Below are 21,628 nucleotides of genomic sequence, written 5' to 3'. Positions count from 1 at the left end.
AATCTCCATTTATTTTAGAAGTATTTTTTGGGGGGTGCCTGGGTGGCTCAGTTGTTAGGTCATGATTCCAGGGTCCTGGGATCGAGCCCCACATCAGGCTCCCTGCTTGGCGGGGAGCCTGCTTCTCCCTCACCCACTCCCTCTGCTTGTGTTCCTTCTCTCGCTGTGTCTCTCTCTGTCAAATAAATAAATAAAATCTTTTAAAAATTTTTCTTGAATTATATCTTTCAATATTTATTCTTTGCTTTTTCTTGAGGTATTCTAATAATGCAGATGCTGGATCTGCTTGAGCTATATTTCTGATTATTTTTAGCTCTTTTTTGTTTCATTTAATTTCCTTTTTTTTTTTAAGATTTAATTTATCTATTTGACAGAAAGAGAGCACAAGCAGAGGGATCAGCAGAGGGAGAGGGAGAAGCATATGCCTATAATTTTTTAAATACAAGGTAACATACCAAAAGTGGATGATGATGTGATTTCTCTGGATCATAAAACCTGGCTTCACAGCTGACATATATATTTTTTTCCCTCAGTGGCTCAAGAATTGATTTGATTAGAAAAGTGAAGCTATTAGGATTATAGATATATGCCAATAATATGGCATGAGAATCGCCAAAATGTAATAAATAAATATAAATGAACAAATATACACACACACTCTAATTTATTTATACCAGATATACACAGAAACAAACAGATGCTACCTCAAAAGGAAAGACTCTTAAAGAAAACAAAGGGGTTCAAATTCATCAGATAATTACAGAGATGAGAACTACACAGTCACATCATGTGACCACTATGCACTTTCTGCATAGTCAGAAAGACCTACACTTGGGGTTTCAAGTTCTATGGCTGTTATCTCAAAATTCTTAATAATTTTGTTACAGGACTGGTATTTTGTATATGAAGTCCAGTGGGACAGAGGAACATGTGTCAGGAGCTCAGTCTTAGCTCATACACAGTCCTACCACTTCCCCTTGACAAGTTCTGGGGAACTCACTTCTCTGTTCCCTGGCTCCCCAAGCTCCCCACCTTCCTCTCCCTTCCCACTCTGCCTAGTGATTACTGCTGCCTTGGTGCAAGCATGGAAAGGGCAAGAGGTGGGTGTGCCTACTGCACAGTATCTCAATGTGGGACATGGAGACAGCCATCTGCACCCTAGGCTGGCACGTCCCTGTGTATTTGGTGGGTGAATCAATAGGGGCAGGTCTCTTCCTCACCCCAATCCAGGTACCAAGTGTGTCCTGGTGTAGATACTGCAATACACTTCGGAATTACCTGTACCGTGGATTGGGGTAGTAGGCTCATGGAAAGGGGAGAAGCCTGTCTCAATTTGCCACCCCTGGCCAGAGAAGGGTAGGTATGCAGGCTACCCCGCATCTTCATTCTGCATTGGCCCCACAAATTATGTAGTCAGTCCTATACAGAGCATATTATAACGGTTTTGGGTTTTTTTTTTTAAGGATTTTATTTATTTGACAGAGATCACAAGTAGGCAGAGAGGCAGGCAGAGAGAGATGGGGAAGCAGGCTCCCTGCTGAGCAGAGAGCCCGATGCTGGGATCGATCCCAGGACCCTGGGATCATGACCTGAGCCGAAGGCAGAGGCTTTTAACCCACTGAGCCACCCAGGCACCCCTATTTTAACAGTTTTGAGAGTGCATCCCTACACGTTTGAAAGACGGTAACCATGCCCTTCTCCAACAGTGACCTGAAATCATGGTCAGGCCAGGCTGTTGGGATGATCACTCAAACACACACAAAACTGCTGAGACCCTCTGAGTGCTGCTCCTTCTATTCTGGTCACCTGACCCATTACTTTCTCATATCAGAAATAACACTGGACAACTATAAAGAATTCAGGAAAAAACTCTTCAAAATTTTGCTGCATTTATGTTTAAAACATGAGGTTTCTGCTCTAATCACGTAAAAATGCCCAACAGAATCACCTTGGAAAGTAAGAGAGTATGATTAAAATTAGCCAGAAGCAAATATACTCTAGAGCATTCAACCTGACTGCAAAATCCTTTTATTACCTTTATAGAGGAAACTTCTCCAGTAACCATAATAAACATAAGGCAAGGGAATAAAATGTCCACTGCAGAATTTCTAAAGGAAACTTCTCCAGTAACCATAATAAACATAAGGCAAGGGAATAAAATGTCGACTGCAGAATTTCTAAAGAGATACATCACATTTGGGTAGAAAACTCATTTTATTATGCACTTAGAGGAGTTCACAAAGTGAATACAAGTATATTATAATCTCATTTTAAAAAACCTGATAACTTCCTACACTTCTGCTTTTTCACAGGGAAAGAAGTGTCTCCTGCAGTAAGTTGATATGTTACATGAAAACACACGTTTTTTCTTAGTATTTTCTTCCTTTAAGTACCATAAGATATGTGCCCCTTAGGGTTAGAACTTGGCAATCTAAAATCAGCCCATAAAACTCCAGAAAAAGAGTTCTTCGAAAAATCTCATACATTCTTCTCTTCTTCCCAGCAGAGATATGAAAAGCACCTAGTGCTTTCTTCTACTTCTCCAGGAAAAATACCATTTTTAAAAGAATAGAGGAGAAAATCCTAGTGAAACTTGGCGGAAGACCGTAAGATAAACAAAAATGTTTGAATAGCTGAATTAATAGTTTTCAGACAAGAGGCAAGTAATACCAATGGTTAATGATATAAATACCAAAATAGGAATAAAACTTGCTTAACGCTGTCAAACCACATTTCAGAAGCCTGAGTAATTTTCCCAGAAAAATGAAAAAGTGAAAATGAACCATTTACTATACAAACACACAACACTTCTCCTAGAATGTTACACCCCACCTGCCCTTTCTCATCTCCACCAGAGTAAGATAAAGAGAGAGATACGAGTAAGAAGATACTTGGGCACTGTGATGTGCTTCCTTTCCTCATGGCCTTGGACGGTTTGTGGCTTGGTCTTTCTCCTCCCTTCTTTGTTCTTAAGGCGCCAATTTTCCCCTTGCCTTGCTCTGCTCCTCCTGCCCCTAGTTTGGACTTTAACTCACCACAGTGACGATCTCTTCCCCTACTTTCTCCACAGGGAATCTATAGCTTAGAACTCTCCAGACCCGTCCTTTATTCTTTCATGTTGCAACTTTCCCGTCCTCCATTTACTCCCTCATGTTTACATCTGCTAAGTATGGAAACTGCAGGAACATGAGGACAATGCGAGAAGCAGATGGGCTCTTTTTCTCACACACAAAGATCACTGCATTTTTCACATATTGAAGGTCTGTGGGAACCCTACATCGAACAAGTCTATCGGGGACTTTTTTTTTTTTTTTTTTTTAAATAGCATTTGCTCACTTTGTGTTTCTGTTTCATGGTTTGGTCATTCTGGCAATATTGCAAACCTTTTCGTTAGTACTTTATTTGAATTGCTGCACTCTCTTGACAAATCCTTAATGGATGAGAGGTAGCTTCTTATGAATGAACCAAGAAAGTGGTTTCTTGAGATGGAATCTCTTCCTGGTGAAGATGCTGGGAAGATTGTTGAAATGACAAGAAAAGATTTAGAGTAGTACATAAATCGAGTTGATAAAGCAGTGGGTGGAGCCTGAGAGGACTGACTCCAATTTGAAAGAAGTTCAACAGCGGGTAAAATGCTATTGAAAGGCATCGCTACACGAGCCACCCATGCTAAAGACACGTTGCTCGTGAAAGGAAGAATCAATCAATGCAGCAAACTTCATTACTGTCTTATTTTAAGAAGTTGCCACAATCACCCCAAACTTCAGCAACCACCACCCTGATCAGTCAGCACCCATCAACATGGAGACAAGACCTTCCACCCAGTAAACAGGTCACAACTTGCTGAAAGCTCAGATGATGGTTGGCTTTTTTAGCTATAAAGTATTTCTTAATTTAGGTAACTACATTTTTTTTTTTTTAGATATGATACTCCTGCTTACTTAACAGACTGCTATACAGTGGAAAAAGACTTTTATATGCACTGGGAAACCTAAACAACCATCTGACTCGCCTTATTGTGGTATTTGCTTTATTGCAGGGGCCTCTGACTAGACCCACAATATCTCCAAGGTATGTATCCCTTTACATTCATTATATTCCTCAGCTCTGCCCAGCCAGCTCCACAAAATCCCATCCAACTGTTATACGTCCTGCTTCATGTCATGGGAGATTAAAAGAGGCACAGAATTAGACTGATCACTGTCCAATCTAGACTGTTCTTCACAGACAAGCTTCTAAAATCAACGTGAGAGGAAACAAACAGGTCTCAAACACATCCACTTTTATTCAGCTTCTTCCCAGCTTAATTTCCAGCATGAGGCTGGGCAATTAGTTCTCAAACCCAGGAGGAGAGAAGGGATTAAATAATTTCAGAGTGAGAATGGTGGTCACGATAATTCACACCGTACAAAAGGACAATCATACCTTCGTAATTGCAGTGAAGACCTTTTCCAGAATGGCATTTGGCTGGGCAATTTGTGGTCCATTGGCCTGTATGTTGAGGGCTATGGCACATGGTTTGGCTACAAATCTTTAAAAAAAAAAACAAACAAACAAACAAACAAACAAAAAACAGAAGAAGTTACTTTTTCTATAACTGTTCTTAACGTCACCAATTCATTACATAATACTCAGCTGTCCCCATAAAGGGCTGGGTGGACACTACCACCACACATACGTCGGTCACTACAAAACCAATTTAACTTTTTTTCTCTCCTTTAGTCTTCTAGCAGTAACAGTAAAAAAAACATGTAAATCTCCTGATCCTTAAGTTCTGAGACTGAACAGGTAGAAAGACCATCAAATGACAAAGACAAGTACATAAGTAAAATAGAGAAGCAAAACAAACCATCATTTTTAAATGACATAATTTATGTTTTTCTTACTAACATCTGGCTAGCAATTGTCATTGTTCATACATTTTTGCTGTGAGAAAGTATTTACTACCCATCTGATGACACATGGGCAATGGTACCTTTGATCACCCCTACATCATAAAATTGGCTATTTTGCTTTTATAATCAAAGCACACTAAATTCAGCACCAATTCCTTATGGCTTCTTAAAATTCCTGCTTTGTGGTTATTTCTGTCTCTCTCATATGGAGTAATGAACAATGTCAGACAGCATGATGTCCCAGACAAGTCGAAAAGTCTGAAATGATTACGAGCATCTGCTGCACTGTTTTTATCCGAAGTGAAAGACTATGTTAAGAAGAATGGAAAGACAGAGCTTCATTTCTGGTTGTGTCTGATATGCGAATGAGTAGGAAAGGGCATGGGCCCCCAAAGGTAGGGTGACATCTCTAAGGCTTTTTTTTTTTTTTTTACACATTTACAACTTTAAGAGTTGTTTTAGCCTAAATGTTCCAGAAATAAGGTTTTGTGAATGTTCTTTTCAGTAGTGACATTTAACGTTTTCTACTAATACAAAATAATATAATACCAGATGAAAAGTATTACCCATATTAATTTAATGTTGGCCAAATCCAATAACTAATGAGTGTACAAAACAGATCATGAAGCTTCTTTAATATTAGTTGACAAGATTAAAGAACAGTAGACAAAGGAATTTTTTTTAGGTGGGACCAATGAAGTTTACATACATACACCACTTGATATCCCACTGGGTCCTATTTGAAGTTAAAGAGAAGACATTTATTCAAACAGAAAAATGGAAGACTGTACATGCAAACCTAACCCAGGAAAGATATACACAGAAAATGTGATATAATACCTGCTTTGCAGGGCTCTCTGGGACAAAGTTAGAAAGAATATCCTTTCTTAGTATGTAAGTGTTCTAGAATCTGGAGTTTCCCCCCAAACGTGCATCCTCAATTCTTTTTGTTCTAAGTTCTAAGTTCTAAATATGTTCTAAGACTTATTACCCTTGCCCCTACGTTCTTAAAGAAACATGTAATCTTTTTCACTCTGGGTCTTCACTATGAACAATAATCATGGAACTATGGCTATAGCTTATGGAAAAAAATGAGGATTGATAGGTAATGCCCACAGAGGAGAGTCCAGAACTTGCTTTCTTGACAAAGTTTCCTGCTTTGTGGTTTTCTGCCTCCTCCTTATGATTGGAGTGTGAAAAGATACAAGGTCCAGCAAGAGTGGGGGAAAAAGATAAAATGGCAAGATTAATTTGGTGTAAGGGCCAACATCAACTTGTCATTGGTTGCTTTCTACTCTTCCCCGTCAGATTTCTCCCCTGCCTTCCCTCATCTTCTCTATCCCCACAACTTTTAAAATATTGTTCAAATTTCCTTTCTGAATATGCCATCATCCTTTTAACAACCTTCTGTCCCAGTTCATGGTCTTTTTTCCATCTTCTAAAGAGTTAGAGTTGAAATGCAGAGGATGATTGTTTCACTTCTGAATATACCATGGCAATGCTTATTTTCCTAAGAGTATCCCTAAGTATAAGAAAATATAGACATTTTATTTTGCGTTTGTTCCCCGAAGACTTTGTGAATCACTGCTGGGCATTTTGTTTCTTCAGAGAGAGTACGAGATATCAAATAAAACCCATGACACAACTACCATAATTTTGTTACCTAGCATCATGGTTTATTAGAGAAAAGCTTTTTTTGTTGTTGTTTTTTGGGGGTTTTTTCCCCCAATGCTGCCTCTAACAGAAATAAATTCACAAGAGCAGTCTTTCACAGGTTTGTAGAGACAGAGAGATAGATGGAAGTGGGGGTAGGAGGCATACCTACAAATACAATAGTTAAAAGGAAATATGTTCTTTCAAACTTTGATGATTACCTTTATAAGGAAATGCTCACCTAATTACTTTATCAAAGGTAGCAACACTGCCTTCTCAAGATCAAACATCTATAAAGTACTTTCATGTAGTAGAACATACGTGCAAGGGAACATAATAGGGTAGGAGCTTTAAAAAAAAAAAAACGGTCTTGGTTTAAAAGCAGAGAAAATACCTAAGACATTTCTACTTTTTAATTCTATTTAACCACACGTATTTGTATTTTAAACAGGAATTGAACATCTCTGCACAGAGCACCAAAGTAAGTTCTGGGCTATGGTATGGCTAAAGGTACAACAAAACACAAAGTGATTATTGCACTCAAAATGTTTACAGTATGTTAAAGGAAATTAATTTAAAAAAAATAAATGAATGTGTAGAGGGCAAATATCAGTTCTAACCATGTAACCTTCAGTGCGGAACATAGCCAGAGACTTTTCAGTCCTTTCTGACTCTAGCATTTCCTGCACTTTCCAAAACAGCTGTAAGGCTGCAATGGAGGATACGTAAACCTAAGTATGGTGTAAATGTATAGAATTAAATCACACACACACATACGCACACATGCACAAATGAGTATAAGTACACCCGGAGAACAAGTGCAACAGATTTTATAAATATCATTATCATTATTCTGGTTGTGACATTATACTATAGTTTTGTAAAATGTTACCATTGGGGGAAACTGGATTAAGAGTGCATGACCTCCCAGTATATTACTTCTTAAAACTGCATGTAAATTTATAACTATCTCAATAAAGATTTCAGTTAAAAAATAATTAGAAAAATTCTCTTTTTACAGTATGGAGTTCTTCAAAAAGTTAAAAACAGAACTATTCTACAACCCAGTAATTACTCTACGAGGTATTTACCCAAAGAATACAAAAATAGTAATTCAAAGGGATACATGCACCCCAATGTTTTTAGGAGCATTATCTACAATAGCCAAATTATGGAAACAGCCCAAGACAACTGATGAATGGGTAAAGAAGATGTATATTTACACAATGAAGTATAACCAGCCATAAAGAGGATTGAAATCTCGCCATTTGCAGCAACATGGATGGAGCTAGAGATAGCATAATTCTAACTGAAATAACTCAATCAGAGAAAACAATACCATATGATTTCACTCATATGTGGAATTCAAGAAACAAAATAAATGAGCAAAGGAAAAAGAGAGGCAAACCAAGAAAACAGACTCTTAACTATAGAGAACTGATGGTTGCCAGAGGTGAGGTGGGTGGGGAGGATAGGTCTAACAGGTCCTGGGGATTAAGGCATTCATTTGCTGTGATGAGCACCTGTGATGTATAGAAGTACTGTATCACTATACTGTACACCTGAAACTAATATAACACTGTAGATTAACTAACTGGAATTTAAATAAAAACTTCAAAAAAAAAAAAAGAAAAGAAAAAAGGGATGGGGATAGAAAAAAATGTGAAACTGTAGATTAATTATCTCTACTGCTGAAAAGACAATTTTTTTTCCTATAGCAGTGGTTTTTTCCTAATTTTTTAGTTTAAACTCAATTAATTAACATGTAATGTATTATTGGTTTCAAAGGTAGAGGTCAGTGATTCATCAGTCTTATATAATATCCAGGGCTCATTATATATTATATCACATGCCCTCCTTAATGTCCATCACCCAGTTACTCTACCCCACCCCAGCAGCCCTGTTTGTTTTCTATGCTTGAAGGTATGGTTTGTCTCCATCTCTGGTTTTGTCTTGTTTTATTTTTTTCCTCTCTTCCTGTATGATTCCCTGTTTTGTTTCTTAAATTCCACATATCAGTGAGATCACATGATAATTTTTTTTCTCTGACTCACTTATCTCACTTAGCATAATACCCTCTAGTTCCATTCATGTCATTGCAAATGGCAAGATTTCATTTTTAATGGCTGTGTAATATTCCTGTGTGTGTGTGTGTGTGTGTATCTGTCTGTCTGCGTGTGTGTCTGTGTGTGTCTGTGTGTCTGTGTGTGTGTGTACACACATCTTCTTTATCCATTCATCTGCTGATGGACATCTTGGCTCTTTCCATAGTTTGGCTATTGTGGACATTGCTGCTAGAAACATTGGAGTGCAGATGCCCCTTCGGATCACTACATTTGTATCTTTGGGGTAAATACCCAGTAGTACAATTGCTGGGTCATAGGGTAGCTCTACTTTCAACTTTTTAAGGAACCTCCATACTGTTTTCCAGAGTGGCTGTACTAGCTTGCATTCCCACCAATAGCGTAGGACTGAAAAGACAACTTTAGAAAGGTGATAAGTGGGGCACCTGAGTGGCTAAGTGGGTTAATCCTCTGCCTTCAGCTCAAGTCATGATCTCAGGGTCCTGGGATCGAGCCCCGCATCAGGCTCTCTGCTCAGCAGGGAGCCTGCTTCCCCCTCTCTCTCTGCCTGCCTCTCTGCCTACTTGTGATCTCCCTCTCTCTGTCAAATAAATAAAAAAATAAAATCTTTTAAAAAATAAATAAATAAAATTAAAAGGTGATAAGCAGAATTTATTTTTTTTAATATTTTATTTATTTATTTGAGAAAGAGAGAGAGAGAGAGAACATGAGCAGGAGGGACAGGTAGAGGGAGAAGGAGAAGCAGACATCAGCACGGAATCTAATGTGCAACTCAATCCAAGGGCTCTGGGATCATGACCTGAGCCAAAGGCAGTTGCTTAACCGCCCAGGCACCCAGAGCAGAATTTCTTTCTTTAGCTTTAGTGCCTCACTGTGGGATTTGTCCATACCTTTATGTATCTTTGACTTGCTATAATAAATCCACAATTAAGACTAAAAGAAATTGATTTTGATGTGACAGAATGAGGTTCTAATACACTGATTTTTCATCTTTAAAAACTCTGTACAACATACAAATCACCCCCCCCCCTTAACTAAACTACCTAGGGACTTGGAATGAATAAGAGCAAGTAGACTTTGAAAATGAGCCAAGGTAGGAGCAAGCAACCAGCAGAGAGTATGTTCCCTGTCTATTTATTTATGTTTATTTTGCAGCTCTCCCCTGAGAACAGACACAGTCATAGTACCAGATGAGACACTGATAGCAAACCTCACTCTCTTTCTAGCTGTAAGAACCAGAGGGAGGAGCCTGGGAAAATCAAAGACTGATGAGGGAACCATGAAAGGGGAAAAGCCAGAGAAGCCAATCCCTGATTCTGCGTATAACCAAGCATGATTCTGGCTGACCTCTGAACTATGTACATACAGGTAAACTGAAAGCAGTCAGGAGCAAAGATTTAAAGAATTGAACTGAGGCCAAAGCCACTGTCCACTGAAGGCATGACAGACTACAATTTGAATTGTAAATCACCTGTAAACAAAAAACATCAACACTTTTCAGGGCAATATAAAAAAAAAATCTAGAATCTCCACAATTTAACCTTCAAACTCCAGGATACCATCTAATATGTTGATGAAAAGCAAAGTAAATATGATCACACTTTGAGGAAAACACATAGAAAGATATTCAGTGAACTTGAAAGTAGGTCAATAGAAACCATGCAATCTGAAAAGAGGGGGAAAAAAACAGTGGAAAAACAAACAGACTTTGAGGACCTTTCAAAAAATTTTGAAAGGCTAATATATGGTTAATTTGAGTTTTAGGGAAAAAGCGAGACAGAGTGGGTAAGAAAAAGAAAATATTAGGAAAAAAAAATAGTTTGCAACTTCCCAAATGTGATAAAAGATATACAGATTCAAGAAGCTCAAGAACCCCAAAAGAGTAAGTTTGAAACAAAGAAAACCTAGACAAATCATAGCCAATCTGATGAAAACCAAATATAAAGAGAAAACACTGAAAGTCGCCAGACAAAAATGGCACATTATATACAGGAAACAATTCAAGCTATATATACACTGGAATGACAACTATAAAATAAAACACATAATGGAATAAAATCTGAAAAATAAAAAATCACTATGTTTTAGCAGAAGAATTTAGCACCATACTTCTTTTGTTGTTTCCTTTGTTGGGCAACAAAACTCAGGTGGACAAAGGTGGTGTAGTTCATAAAAATACAATGAACTTAGGGGTAAAAGAGAATTATGGGCAAGGCCAAGACAATTACCAATTGTATAAAAGTCATGCTCTCCTAGAGCTCAAGAAATGCTTATTAAGCACCACACTTCTACTGAGCCTTCATTTCTGTAATTTTTGTGGACTTAAAAGTAGTGTACGATACAGAAAGTATAAAAGTAACAAAAAACACCTAATAATATTAAAAATCACCAGAAATGCTATCACCCCAAAATGAATATTTATTGGTATTTGAGCGCTCTTTTGCTACCTCTCCCCCATACACTTAATGTATTTTTTTATACCTTCTTTACTGTATTTTTATGAAAAATTAGATCACACTGTATATATTTAGTAATCTTCTTTATTTTCCTTTTCTGAATGTCTCCCAAGAAATTACATATCCTTGTATAACATGGTTTTCAGTGGTAACAGAGATCTAAGTGTTCTTACTTTTTGCTGTTGTGAAGACTCTCTCAGGAAATAGCCATTAGACCCTTTCTGACAGTACAAAACTCTGGTCAAAGTCCAATTACCACAATACAGATTCAAGCAAAGATGAATCTGAATGATTAAATTCTTCATGTCATCATGGGATAATTATCCATTGTTCCATGTTCTTGATCTTTACCACTTGAATTGTGGACCACCCTTGGTAATATTTCCAAAGCTTCAAATAAATCAGTCATAAAGTTTTGAATAGGAAAATCTCTAGACTCTTCTATATCCTGAATTTTTGTATTTTTTAAGATTTTTGATGGTCAGTAGAAAAAAATGGGCAAAAGATGCAAAATAGGCAATCACAGAAAACAGAAATATCAATAAACATATAAAGAGATATTCAACACCACCAGGAAACTGCAACAATACCATTTTACAACTTTCAGGCTGGGTCTGATAATGTAAAATATCACTGAGGACTGGAGAAGCAAGAATGCCAATAAACTGCTCATGGTGATTAAGTAAAGAAATTTGTAACAATGACCAATAAACACAAAAAGATGATCCTCCACACTCAGTTTCAGAAACTGATATCAAGACTCCATGTCATTTTCACCTATAATATCTGCAAATTTTTAAAATTCAATTAAATTTCAAAGCTAGTAAGAGTAAAGAAAAACAGGTACTCTCATAAACTGCTGACAGGTATCCAAACTGGTACTATCTTAGAAATGCAATTTACCAGTACTTAACAAATTATTAAAATGCCTAAGCCCTTGTGGGCATTACTAGTTACACATCCTGCTAGAAATTTACCCTACAGATATACTGGCATTTTTAAAAATAAAGTTTATTGAAGTATTGCTTGAAATAACAAGAAAGGCAGGAAACAAATATTTACCCAAAGGATATACATGAAATATAGCACATCCATACAACGGAATTCTATAAGGTGGTTAAAATGAGGTAGATTTGTGGAGCTTCAAGACATAATAGTTAAATGTAAAATGCAAGATACAGAACAAGCATTACCATATTTGTTTACTTAAAAAACACTTTTATTAGGGAGAACAGTGAAAAGTTATTAATGGTGATAATCTTTTTGGGGTTAATAAGGTTGGTTTGCATTTTATACTTCTCTGTATTGTTTAAATTTGTATGTATGTTTGCTTTATATTTACTTTAAGGGTAAATAACATTTAAATGCCTTCAATCAATATTTAATAACATAAAAAATGCTCAGAGGCAGAAGGTATAGCAATGTTTATCTGATGACTATTTATTGATACATATAAATTTCTGACATACAAAAGAAATTGAAAATATACTAAAAGGTTAATCATGCCTACTGCCAGGTAAAAAGACTGTGGCTTACTTCAACCCTCTTTTTTATGCTTTTGTATATTTTTCTACATCTTAAAATGAGATTTCAAATACCAAAAGTAAAAAATAAAATTCTTTAAAAATAGAGACGAACAGAATGGTTTCTATGCCAGGAAAGACTCAAAACCTTAATGACACAAAAACTGAATATGGAAAGCCCTGAGGCAGCTGCATACCAGCTAATTCCATAGAGTTCTTCAAGCAAAGGGCTCCATTGTGACTAAGACAAGGAAGAGAACAGTAGGTGGAATAAAAAATGCCATTTCAGTACCTTGTCAAGTAGACAAAGGATGAAACTCAAGTCAATGGGGGCACCAAAAGATACAAAACTATGTAACTGCTTGAAATTACTTCAAGAAAAATGTTACCAATACTGACTAAGTATACTGAGAATTCCGAGATGCCACAGGAAGAAAGTTGCTTCTGCCCATGCCTGCAGACACTACGGAATTTCTGTATTTCCTCATCTATATAATGAAAGCCATAATTAGACTCCTTCTCATGCTGGAAAGTATATCTAAGTCATTGACATCTTGAGACCAACTAGAAAGGAACAGAGATAGAAGATGGCACACAGGGTATGTGTGCAGAAGACAATTTTCTAACATCACACAGTAGAAAGGAAAATTCCTTTAGAACAAACCAATATCCAACCCATATCTCTAGTGAATTTGCTCTAAGCATGAAATCTTGGAAAGCTGCTTAGTATTTCTGAACCTTGGTAACCGCATTTATAAAACGGAGACAGTAAAATCGACTTTGCAAATTTTGTGTGAACATTGAAAGAATGATTATAAACCTCATATCACAGGGTTCAACTGGCTAGTCTGAAATTTTCATTATAAGGAGCATACGTTTTACATATTAGGAGGATCTCTAGTCAGTGCTGACTGGTAACCTGCAATGGGAAATGGCAAAAATTCATAAAAGAGCCGGAAAACTAAAGAACTTCTTGTGTCCCTTGGTTTAGCTTTCTTTCTCCAAGCCAAATTTCTTCTCTAAAGACATCATTCAGAAACTTCCTTCGGGTATGAAACCCTCTTGTACATTTCTTCGCAATTTCCTGTGACTCTATAATTATTTCAAAATAAAAAGGGAGAAAAAAAAGAAAAATCTTCCTTTGCTATCCTATTTTAGTTCTTCATCATGTTTGACTCAGAATATTCTTCCTGCGTAATTTTTTCTTGCTGAAATGTAAACCCATTTCCTCTTTTCTCAGCCCTCTGGAGAGATGGGTCAAAACCTCCTCAAATCCCCGAAAACACTGATTAAGCCATTCTGCATTCTTCTCTCTTCAAGAATAAACAGGCTGGATCCCATAAATCTTTCCTTATCCATCTTTTTCTAACTTTGAATTTTCATTTTTCTAGACCTTTAAGGATTCTTTTCTGAATCTAATTTATCCTATTCTTTAAGGAAATAAAGAGACTCTCAGGCAATAGCTGCTTTTATTCATAAATAATCATTGGCAGAGACTTCGTTGGTATTAAAAAAAAATCACAAGAATCATTCTAAAAGTTACAGCTAAATCATAAATAGCTGTGGTAAAGGGACCTGCCCATCTAGTCCACACCAACCTCGGCAGAGGTGCAGATCAGAAACTGGAAGGCCAGCAGGTGCCATCGGCTGCGAACTGAGATCCTTGGAAAGCCCAAGCTGACCTGAGAAATGTCAAAACTGCCTCTCCTTGGTATGTATTTCCAGAATTCTGAAAACAAAAACTCTGGACGTCAGACATTTATTTCATCATGAGCTCACTGCAACTATTCAAGAAACACAGTATCAAGCCTTTAAAGATAAAGTTCGTAAAAAGTCCTGCCTTAATTAAAAATATGCCCCTGTATCCTGTATTTTGTATAAAATAATAAAAGGCATTAGAGATATCTGTAAGGAAAACTGTATAGTGTGTATTTATATAGGAAAATACCCTTGTAGTCAAGAAAGTCCTTAATATGGTACCACTAAGCTGATATTTTCATTCCGATACTGATAAAATTACCGTAACTGTCAATCCCTCTTTTGGGAATATTGCCCACATATGAGTAAGGTGTTATTTTTCACCTACACTTCTTCCTACATTAAAAATGATACTCTGTGGACCTCCCATGGAGGGATACAACTGCCCCCTCACAGAATCTGTCACTCCATCCGCTCTGTCTCTTTACCTCATTGACTGCAATTTCAGCAATTCCATCTCTAACTGCTGCTTCCAGCACAGGCTGTCAGCTTTTGACACATCTCACCAATCAAGAGCTCGGCCAGAGAGCCTCGTAATTCCCTGCAACTATACCCCCCAGCACTCTAACGGATACCTTCCTTGTCACTGTCCTCTCTGTGATGGGGGTCTAAGTACCCCTGATCACTCATCTTCCTTAGATGACTTGTTGAGCAAATAGAACTGCAAGCAGCCAGCCTTCAAGGTCTTACGGGACCTTGTCACTGGTAGATCTATCTCAAGACTGGCTCTAAGCCAAATGGGAGATTCTGAAGAGTTCCAAGCCTTCCTCTACGCATTAATCCTTTCATTCTACTTCATCTGCCAGGTGCCTTACAGTGCACCATGGGCTTTCACCCTTCATCTCAGTCACCATCCCAAATGTCTTTAAGGGAGAAGCAAACTGCTTCTGCCACTGTTTTACAGAAGAAGACTTCATTGTTTCCATAACTTGAATCGTACACTAAGGGGTTAGAGGTGCAGGCCAGCACACACCTCTCTTCTTCTCACCCAACATCTCTGACTGGTTGCAGCTGGTTACACACACTTCATGGGTCTTTTGGCCTAGATATCAATGCCGCAGGATTGGCCACTGGTGCCTCAAACCCACAAATCTGGTCATTGATCACCAACAGATGATGCCTGGTTTTACTTCTGATCTACCACTGAAGATTTCTGGGAACGTGTGAAGGTAAACCAGGATAGCATCCTTTAGTTTGATGGTGGATCGCTAATAGCACGATGGCTTTACAGAATTTGAAAACAGAGCCAGCAATTCACAATGGAGAGTTTCATAAAGGTTTCATTTAAGCTTGTGATCAACCACCATGCTAAACTTCCACCAGGAGAATTTGAAGCCTAACACAAATTTTAACACCACTTACATACCATGTGTCTATTTCACTGTGAAGAACAGACAGAATGAGACAGAATGAAGGGTAGCAACATTCACATACTGACAGTAATAAAGAATGATTAAGAAAACGGACTTTTGGGGTACCTGGGTGGCTATGTCAGGTTAAGTGTCCAACTCTTGGTTTTGGCTCGGGTTGTGATCTCATCCTTGTGAGATCAATCTGTGTACCAGGTTCCAAGTTCAGCACAGAGTCTGCTTGAGACTCTGACCCTCTGCCCCTTCTCCTGTGTGTGTGTGCACTCTTTCTCTCACTCTCCCAAATAAAGAAATTGTGGAAGGGAGGGAAGGAGGAAGGGTGGAAGAAAGGGAGGGAGGGAGGAAAGGAGGGATGGAAGAAGGAAGGGGGGGAGGGAGGGAACGAAGGCAGGAGGGAAAGAAAGAAAGATGGATGACTCCTGACCTCAGCAAAATCAATCTACTATAAAATAGCAAAAGCTGAATGGCCACATGTGTAACACACTGAGCACAGTGCAGGACAGAATAGGTACTCAGTGACTGGTCTCCAACACCTCCCAGAGGCCCTGCCCATTGTCACTTACAGACTCCTACAGTCTCAGCAAACTCCTTCATCCAAAGACCGAGTCTAGTGACAGCATTACAGTATTGGATCATCCTAGCAGTTTAATTCAAGGCCTATTTTTTTAAAAACAATTACTCTTAATTCTCTTAACTCCATTTGACCTTGTAATTAGTATTACCTAAGAACTGTAGAGGTGAGAAAACTGAAACCCAGAGAGTGCCGTTCCCAAACCTAGAGTCAGAACTGATGCTACGACACACAGCTCCTCTCCAGTGGCCACCATTTCGTGTTCTGTTCTCATACTTACCATGCTATCCCAGGACTGAATTGTGCCATGAAAATGTGAACCTACCAAATCTGTTTGCAAATCCCTCAAGTCCTTCCATGAGTTCCGCCCACCTGCCTTAGGTCAGCGACGGACAGTGTGTGTCTCGGGCAGTGTGTGTTCATGCCACACTCGCCAGAGCTCAGACGTTCTCCCTAAGAGGGTGTGTATCTGTGAGGCTCGAGTCAGAAAGACAGAAACCACAAGCTATTTTATTAGAGAAAATTCACTCCAAGGAACTAGTTATATTGGTATAGGAGTACTAGAAAACACAAAGGCAACCTTGAGATGTCACAGAGGAAGCAACAACAGTCAGCAGCGCCAGGGGTATGGGAACAGAGAGTACAGGTTGGGGGTGGTGACCCAGATCCCCAAGGGAGCGGCAGCTCCCATTGGGACTGATGTCCTGGAGGGGGCACAACGTAGCTACTTCTGGGAATGCCTGGCAAAGTCAGAAGCCACAATCAATTTCTGAAAACAAACCATCTCTACTGGGGGGGAGGAGAGGAACTACTGCTGAGGTGATACTTTCAGGAAAGGTGGTAAACAGGATAAGCATGTCTTGTCTCCCTCCTCCAGCCATGCCACCTCCCTCCAGCGTATTGGCACAAATTACAGGGAGAAAGCTGGCAAAGGAGAAATGCGGTTTTTAGAGCCTCAGTCCCAACACCATAAATAAAATGAGAAGGGTGGGTTTGTAGCTGAGAGATGATGGCTCCATTATCAGCACAGAGTGTTCTTCACATGTTCAAAATCTTCCGTCTAAGGACGCTCCTGCCAACTGGACGTCATGGTCATTGGATTTCTTAGCACATCTGATATAAGGTCTGTTGGTGGCTGCTGGGTAAGAAACTAAAGAGGCGCTGACTGGCCAGGACAGTTTTTTTTTTTTTTTCTTGCTCTCCTACTCAAAACCCTCTGCTGTCACCCCACTGGTACATGATGTGGAAACATCTGCATTCCAAAGAATTGGCTGTTTATTTTAGGAAGCCTCATCATATAGAAAGAAGCGGCTTTCTGAGCGGCTCTGGAGACAGGCTATCCTGATTGGACCACTTACTAGCTGGGAGCTAGGAGGAGAATTATTTCACCACCCTGAGTCGGTTTTCCTGTGATGAAATTAGACCACCTGGACCAGACTTGTACATGACTTGTGTAGGAATTAAATAAAACGTTAATGTAAAGTGCTTGGCACACAGGTGGGCAAACGCTGGTTTCATTCCCTTTGTGTGAGAAGAACACACATCAAAAGGTTAAAGAGCTATTACTCATCTGCTTTCCTTTTTTGAGGTCCTCATCGTGTCATTTCAGTTGGTCTAAGATCTGCACGTGATTCTGTGAGACTATCCCCTTACTGCCAGAAAACCTGAACCTAAAAAACATCGGAAGCTCACAAGATGAGAAACAAAGCTCAGATAAGGGGTGGAGAGACTAGCCTGAAGGCAGCAAAGGCAAAACACAGCTTACTCACACGGAGTAAACAGGAGAAAACAGAAGAAAAATGCACTTGGCACCTGAGGAAACAAGCATTTCCCCATGAGAGACGTTTCCAGTTTCTTAATGCAACCTTGTATTATGCAAGCGATGGATACAGATCTTTTTATTTTTTTTAAAAGGTTAGCACTCTCTTGATGTACTATGAGCCTTCCATGACCACAACCCCCGTGGCATCATGAGAAAGCCCAGTGAGTGAGATTAATGGTATTAAACCCTCAAAATTCTTCGATGGGAGCATTTATGAGAAATAACCAAATCTGCAAGTAAATATCAGAGCTCAATTAAATAAAAGAACATGAAGGTCATTTCCATTTAAAGCTCAGGAGTAGATTCAATCAATGAGGTATTTTCCTGAGGGGCAAAGCTTATAGAGTGAGTTAAATGAGTTCTTACTTAAAAACCTGCAAAGAAGGGTCATAAAATGTTAGTAACTATGGTATGACAATTGTAATAAAAGGGTGTTTTACCATGAAAAAAAAAAACAAACTTTTTAAGCAAAAGTCTACTTTCTCATTGTTTCCTTTGGGGATTTACAAAATAAAATTACTTCAGGGGAGCTCAGAGTTACATTCTCTGGTCTAATTGCCCCCGGAATGTTGAAATTTCCTCAGGCCTCCTCATTCCTGAGGAGCCAAATCTTTAGCCCTGTTACTCAAGCACCATGCCCCAGTCATTGGTGTTGCCCGGGAAAAGTTAAAAATGCAGAACCCCAGGACCAACCCCAGACCAACTGAATCAGATTTTGTATTTTAACAAAAATCCCCAAATGATTCCTATGCACAAATGATTCCTAGTTTGATCAGCATGTTTTAGCCCAGTGCTTCTCAGACTATGGTCCCCAGACTAGCAGCATCAGAGAAATCATTAAGAATGCAAATTATGGGGCCTCACCCCAGCCCTACCAAATCTTCAGCTGTGAGGTGGTTTTTAGCAATCTGGTTTTTAACAGGCCCTCCAGGTAATTCTGCTCCATGCTGCAGCCTGAGAACCACTCACTCCATTAGCTTAGACTTGAACAGACCAGTCTTAAGGAAGGAATTCTCCTGCACCTAAAGGAGCCCATTTCACCTATGGGCAGTACTCTCAGAAAATTATTCCTTGGAAGTGAGCCCAGGTATCCCCCCCTATAACTCTATCAGCTGGGCCTCCCCAACCAAGACGGATAAACACAACAAATCTCAAACTTTCTGCCATGTGACAATCCTCCAACATTCAAATCTGGTCAAGTTCTTGAATCTTCTTTTCTACAGGTAAATGTCTACACAGACAGGGACATAGACAGAGTTTATGTATATAATATACATGTAAATTATATGGTAAAGTATCTTGCTAATAGTGTACAAAAACATGTTACAATTAATTCTGTTGGATGTGATAATGGCATTGTAACTATGTTAAAATAAATCCTTTTACAGGGAAATGCATGAAAGATCGCGTTTATATACCTACAGTATAAATCCAAAGAGTCTCATAGTAACTCAGAGAAAAATAAAAGTATCAACCTTCTCATTCTAGTACCAAATGTCAACAACCAGAAGCCATTATTAACAACGAGTTTTTGGCGGCCCCTTCACTCACTGGGCTTATGGTCAATCCAATCCCCTGAGTACTGTAGCAGTAACATTGTTTTTTTTTTTTTTTATCTTTTTATTACACAGGTTTGTTTTTTTTTTCCTTCTGCAAATACCGTTCTTTGAGAGGTCAGTTGGGCCTCTCTGTTCTTTCTCCACCTCAGTCTCCAGTCCTGCCTGTTTGGCCGCAGTATGTGGCAGCACTGGGCAATGGATGGACACTGCTGGGAAGACTGAGACTTTGCTCCATCAGTTTCACAATCCCCACTGCTTTTCATTAGTTTCTTTCCATACAGAAAAATTAACTCGAAGATTGCTCTAACTGTACCAAAAATAACTTGGTATGGTTTATTAAACATCATTCAAAACAAAGCTGATGTAAAACACCAGCATTATAAGCCTACCACAGCTCATTAAGCTGCAGGATATTATCACATCCCATTAAGAAAGCTGGACCTGTGATTTGAGGTCCTCTGGGACTTCCTTTAACTTAAAAAAATACTACCTGCACCTACAGATGACAAACAACAGACCTCAAAAACACACGTGAATTTAAAGTTCAATTTTATTTTTTAAAGATTTATTTATTTGAGAGAGAAGGAGAGCACATACGTGCACGTGAGCACAAGTGGGGGGAGGGGCAGAGAGCAAGAATCTTCAAGCAGACTCCCCACAGAGCCTGAAGCCCGAAGTGAAGCTCCAGCTCAGGACCCGTGAGATCATGACCTGAACCAAAACCAAGAGTCAGACGCTTAGCCAACTGAGCCACCCAGGCGACCCCAAAGTTGGATTTTAAATGCTGTTGGGAGTGGCCCTTGGATGAGCAGAACACAGAGGAGAGAAACATGAGCACATCCACCCAAGAAGATAGTCTATATGGAGAAACACCCAGCACAGCACCTGGCATTTAACAGGCGGGCATCCAGAACACATGATGTCACTTTCATTTGTCTGCTACTATCTAATGGGAATACAGCCACCACCATGGCATGTTTGGGCTTTCCACCATTACCACTGGTTACTCTCCTCATACACCTGCTACACAAACCCTAGGTTTTTTAATTTTGCAGGTCTGAAGACCCCTGGCTGCCCATCTACACCTGTTGAAAACTTCAGCGCCCATCTCCAAGGTTATCTTTTCCCAAGATTTTCTTGAACCTCTCCATCCCCCTCCAAACCTTCTAGCAACAGTATTGCATTTGCATTTGCCTGTTCATATTCCACAGTTCACTTGGAATGCCCATTTGGTCACTTAGTGTCCATCCCCCCCCCCAATCAGGTAGTGAGATCACTGAAGACCCTGGCTCACTTGTTCCCTTCTCTGAAAGCCTGACACATGCTAGGAAGTATACAGTGTTGGACCCCCACCAACAAACCACACCTCCTTCCTTGCAAACAAAACACCTCTTTTATTTGGGAAGACTACCCAGGAATTCTGACTGATCTCATACAATCATAAAAATCAGATTCTTATTTCCAACTATCTGCTTTCTGTTTCCCTGGCAGCTACTGGGGGTGTGGAAGGGACTGAGAAAGTTTCCTCCCTGATAAAAGAAGTTTATTTGTCAATTCGGCCTCTATTTTTCCTCTTCCTTGCTTGTTGTGAAAGGTAGTTTTTGGAGCAGTGGCCACCATAATGGGATTAAGAGGTGATAGTTTAAAGATAAAAGCAAACACTGACAATGGCAGAGCAGACAGAAAGGGCCTGGGTCTCTGTGGACAGGTCTGACATTATTCTGATGGGCTTTCCTCTGTAAGTAAGGAGCGGCTTTCAAGAGATTATACCTATAATTAAGATTCCTCAATTTGACTATCAGGTGCCTTGATGTTTTTCTGGAATCTATAACCTTGGGTGGAAACCGTTCAGCCTCTAGTACATGAACGCTGGTTCCATTCGCGAGATTGGGAAAATTTTCATGAAGAACTTGTTCCACTATATCTTCTAGACTTCT

The 21,628-nt window shown here is 39.1% G+C and overlaps 1 protein-coding gene across 2 annotated transcripts in view; it reads right to left on the bottom strand.

The window, feature by feature from the left end:
* Positions 1 to 21,628, bottom strand: part of CERS6 (ceramide synthase 6) — a 308,524-nt gene that overhangs the window by 217,602 nt on the left and 69,294 nt on the right. For both annotated transcript variants that reach the window (XM_032880376.1, XM_032880377.1), the window contains exon 2: positions 4,426 to 4,531. In XM_032880376.1, coding sequence (XP_032736267.1) covers positions 4,426 to 4,531 — 106 coding nt within the window. The remainder of the gene's footprint in view (positions 1 to 4,425; positions 4,532 to 21,628) is intronic.

This window comes from Lontra canadensis, unplaced genomic scaffold, assembly GCF_010015895.1.
Source record: "Lontra canadensis isolate GAN:19392208 unplaced genomic scaffold, GSC_riverotter_1.0 scaffold69, whole genome shotgun sequence".
NCBI classification, from domain to species: Eukaryota; Metazoa; Chordata; class Mammalia; order Carnivora; family Mustelidae; genus Lontra; species Lontra canadensis.
Note: the sequence above shows the minus strand (reverse complement) of the source record. Positions and strands in the feature narration are given on the sequence as shown.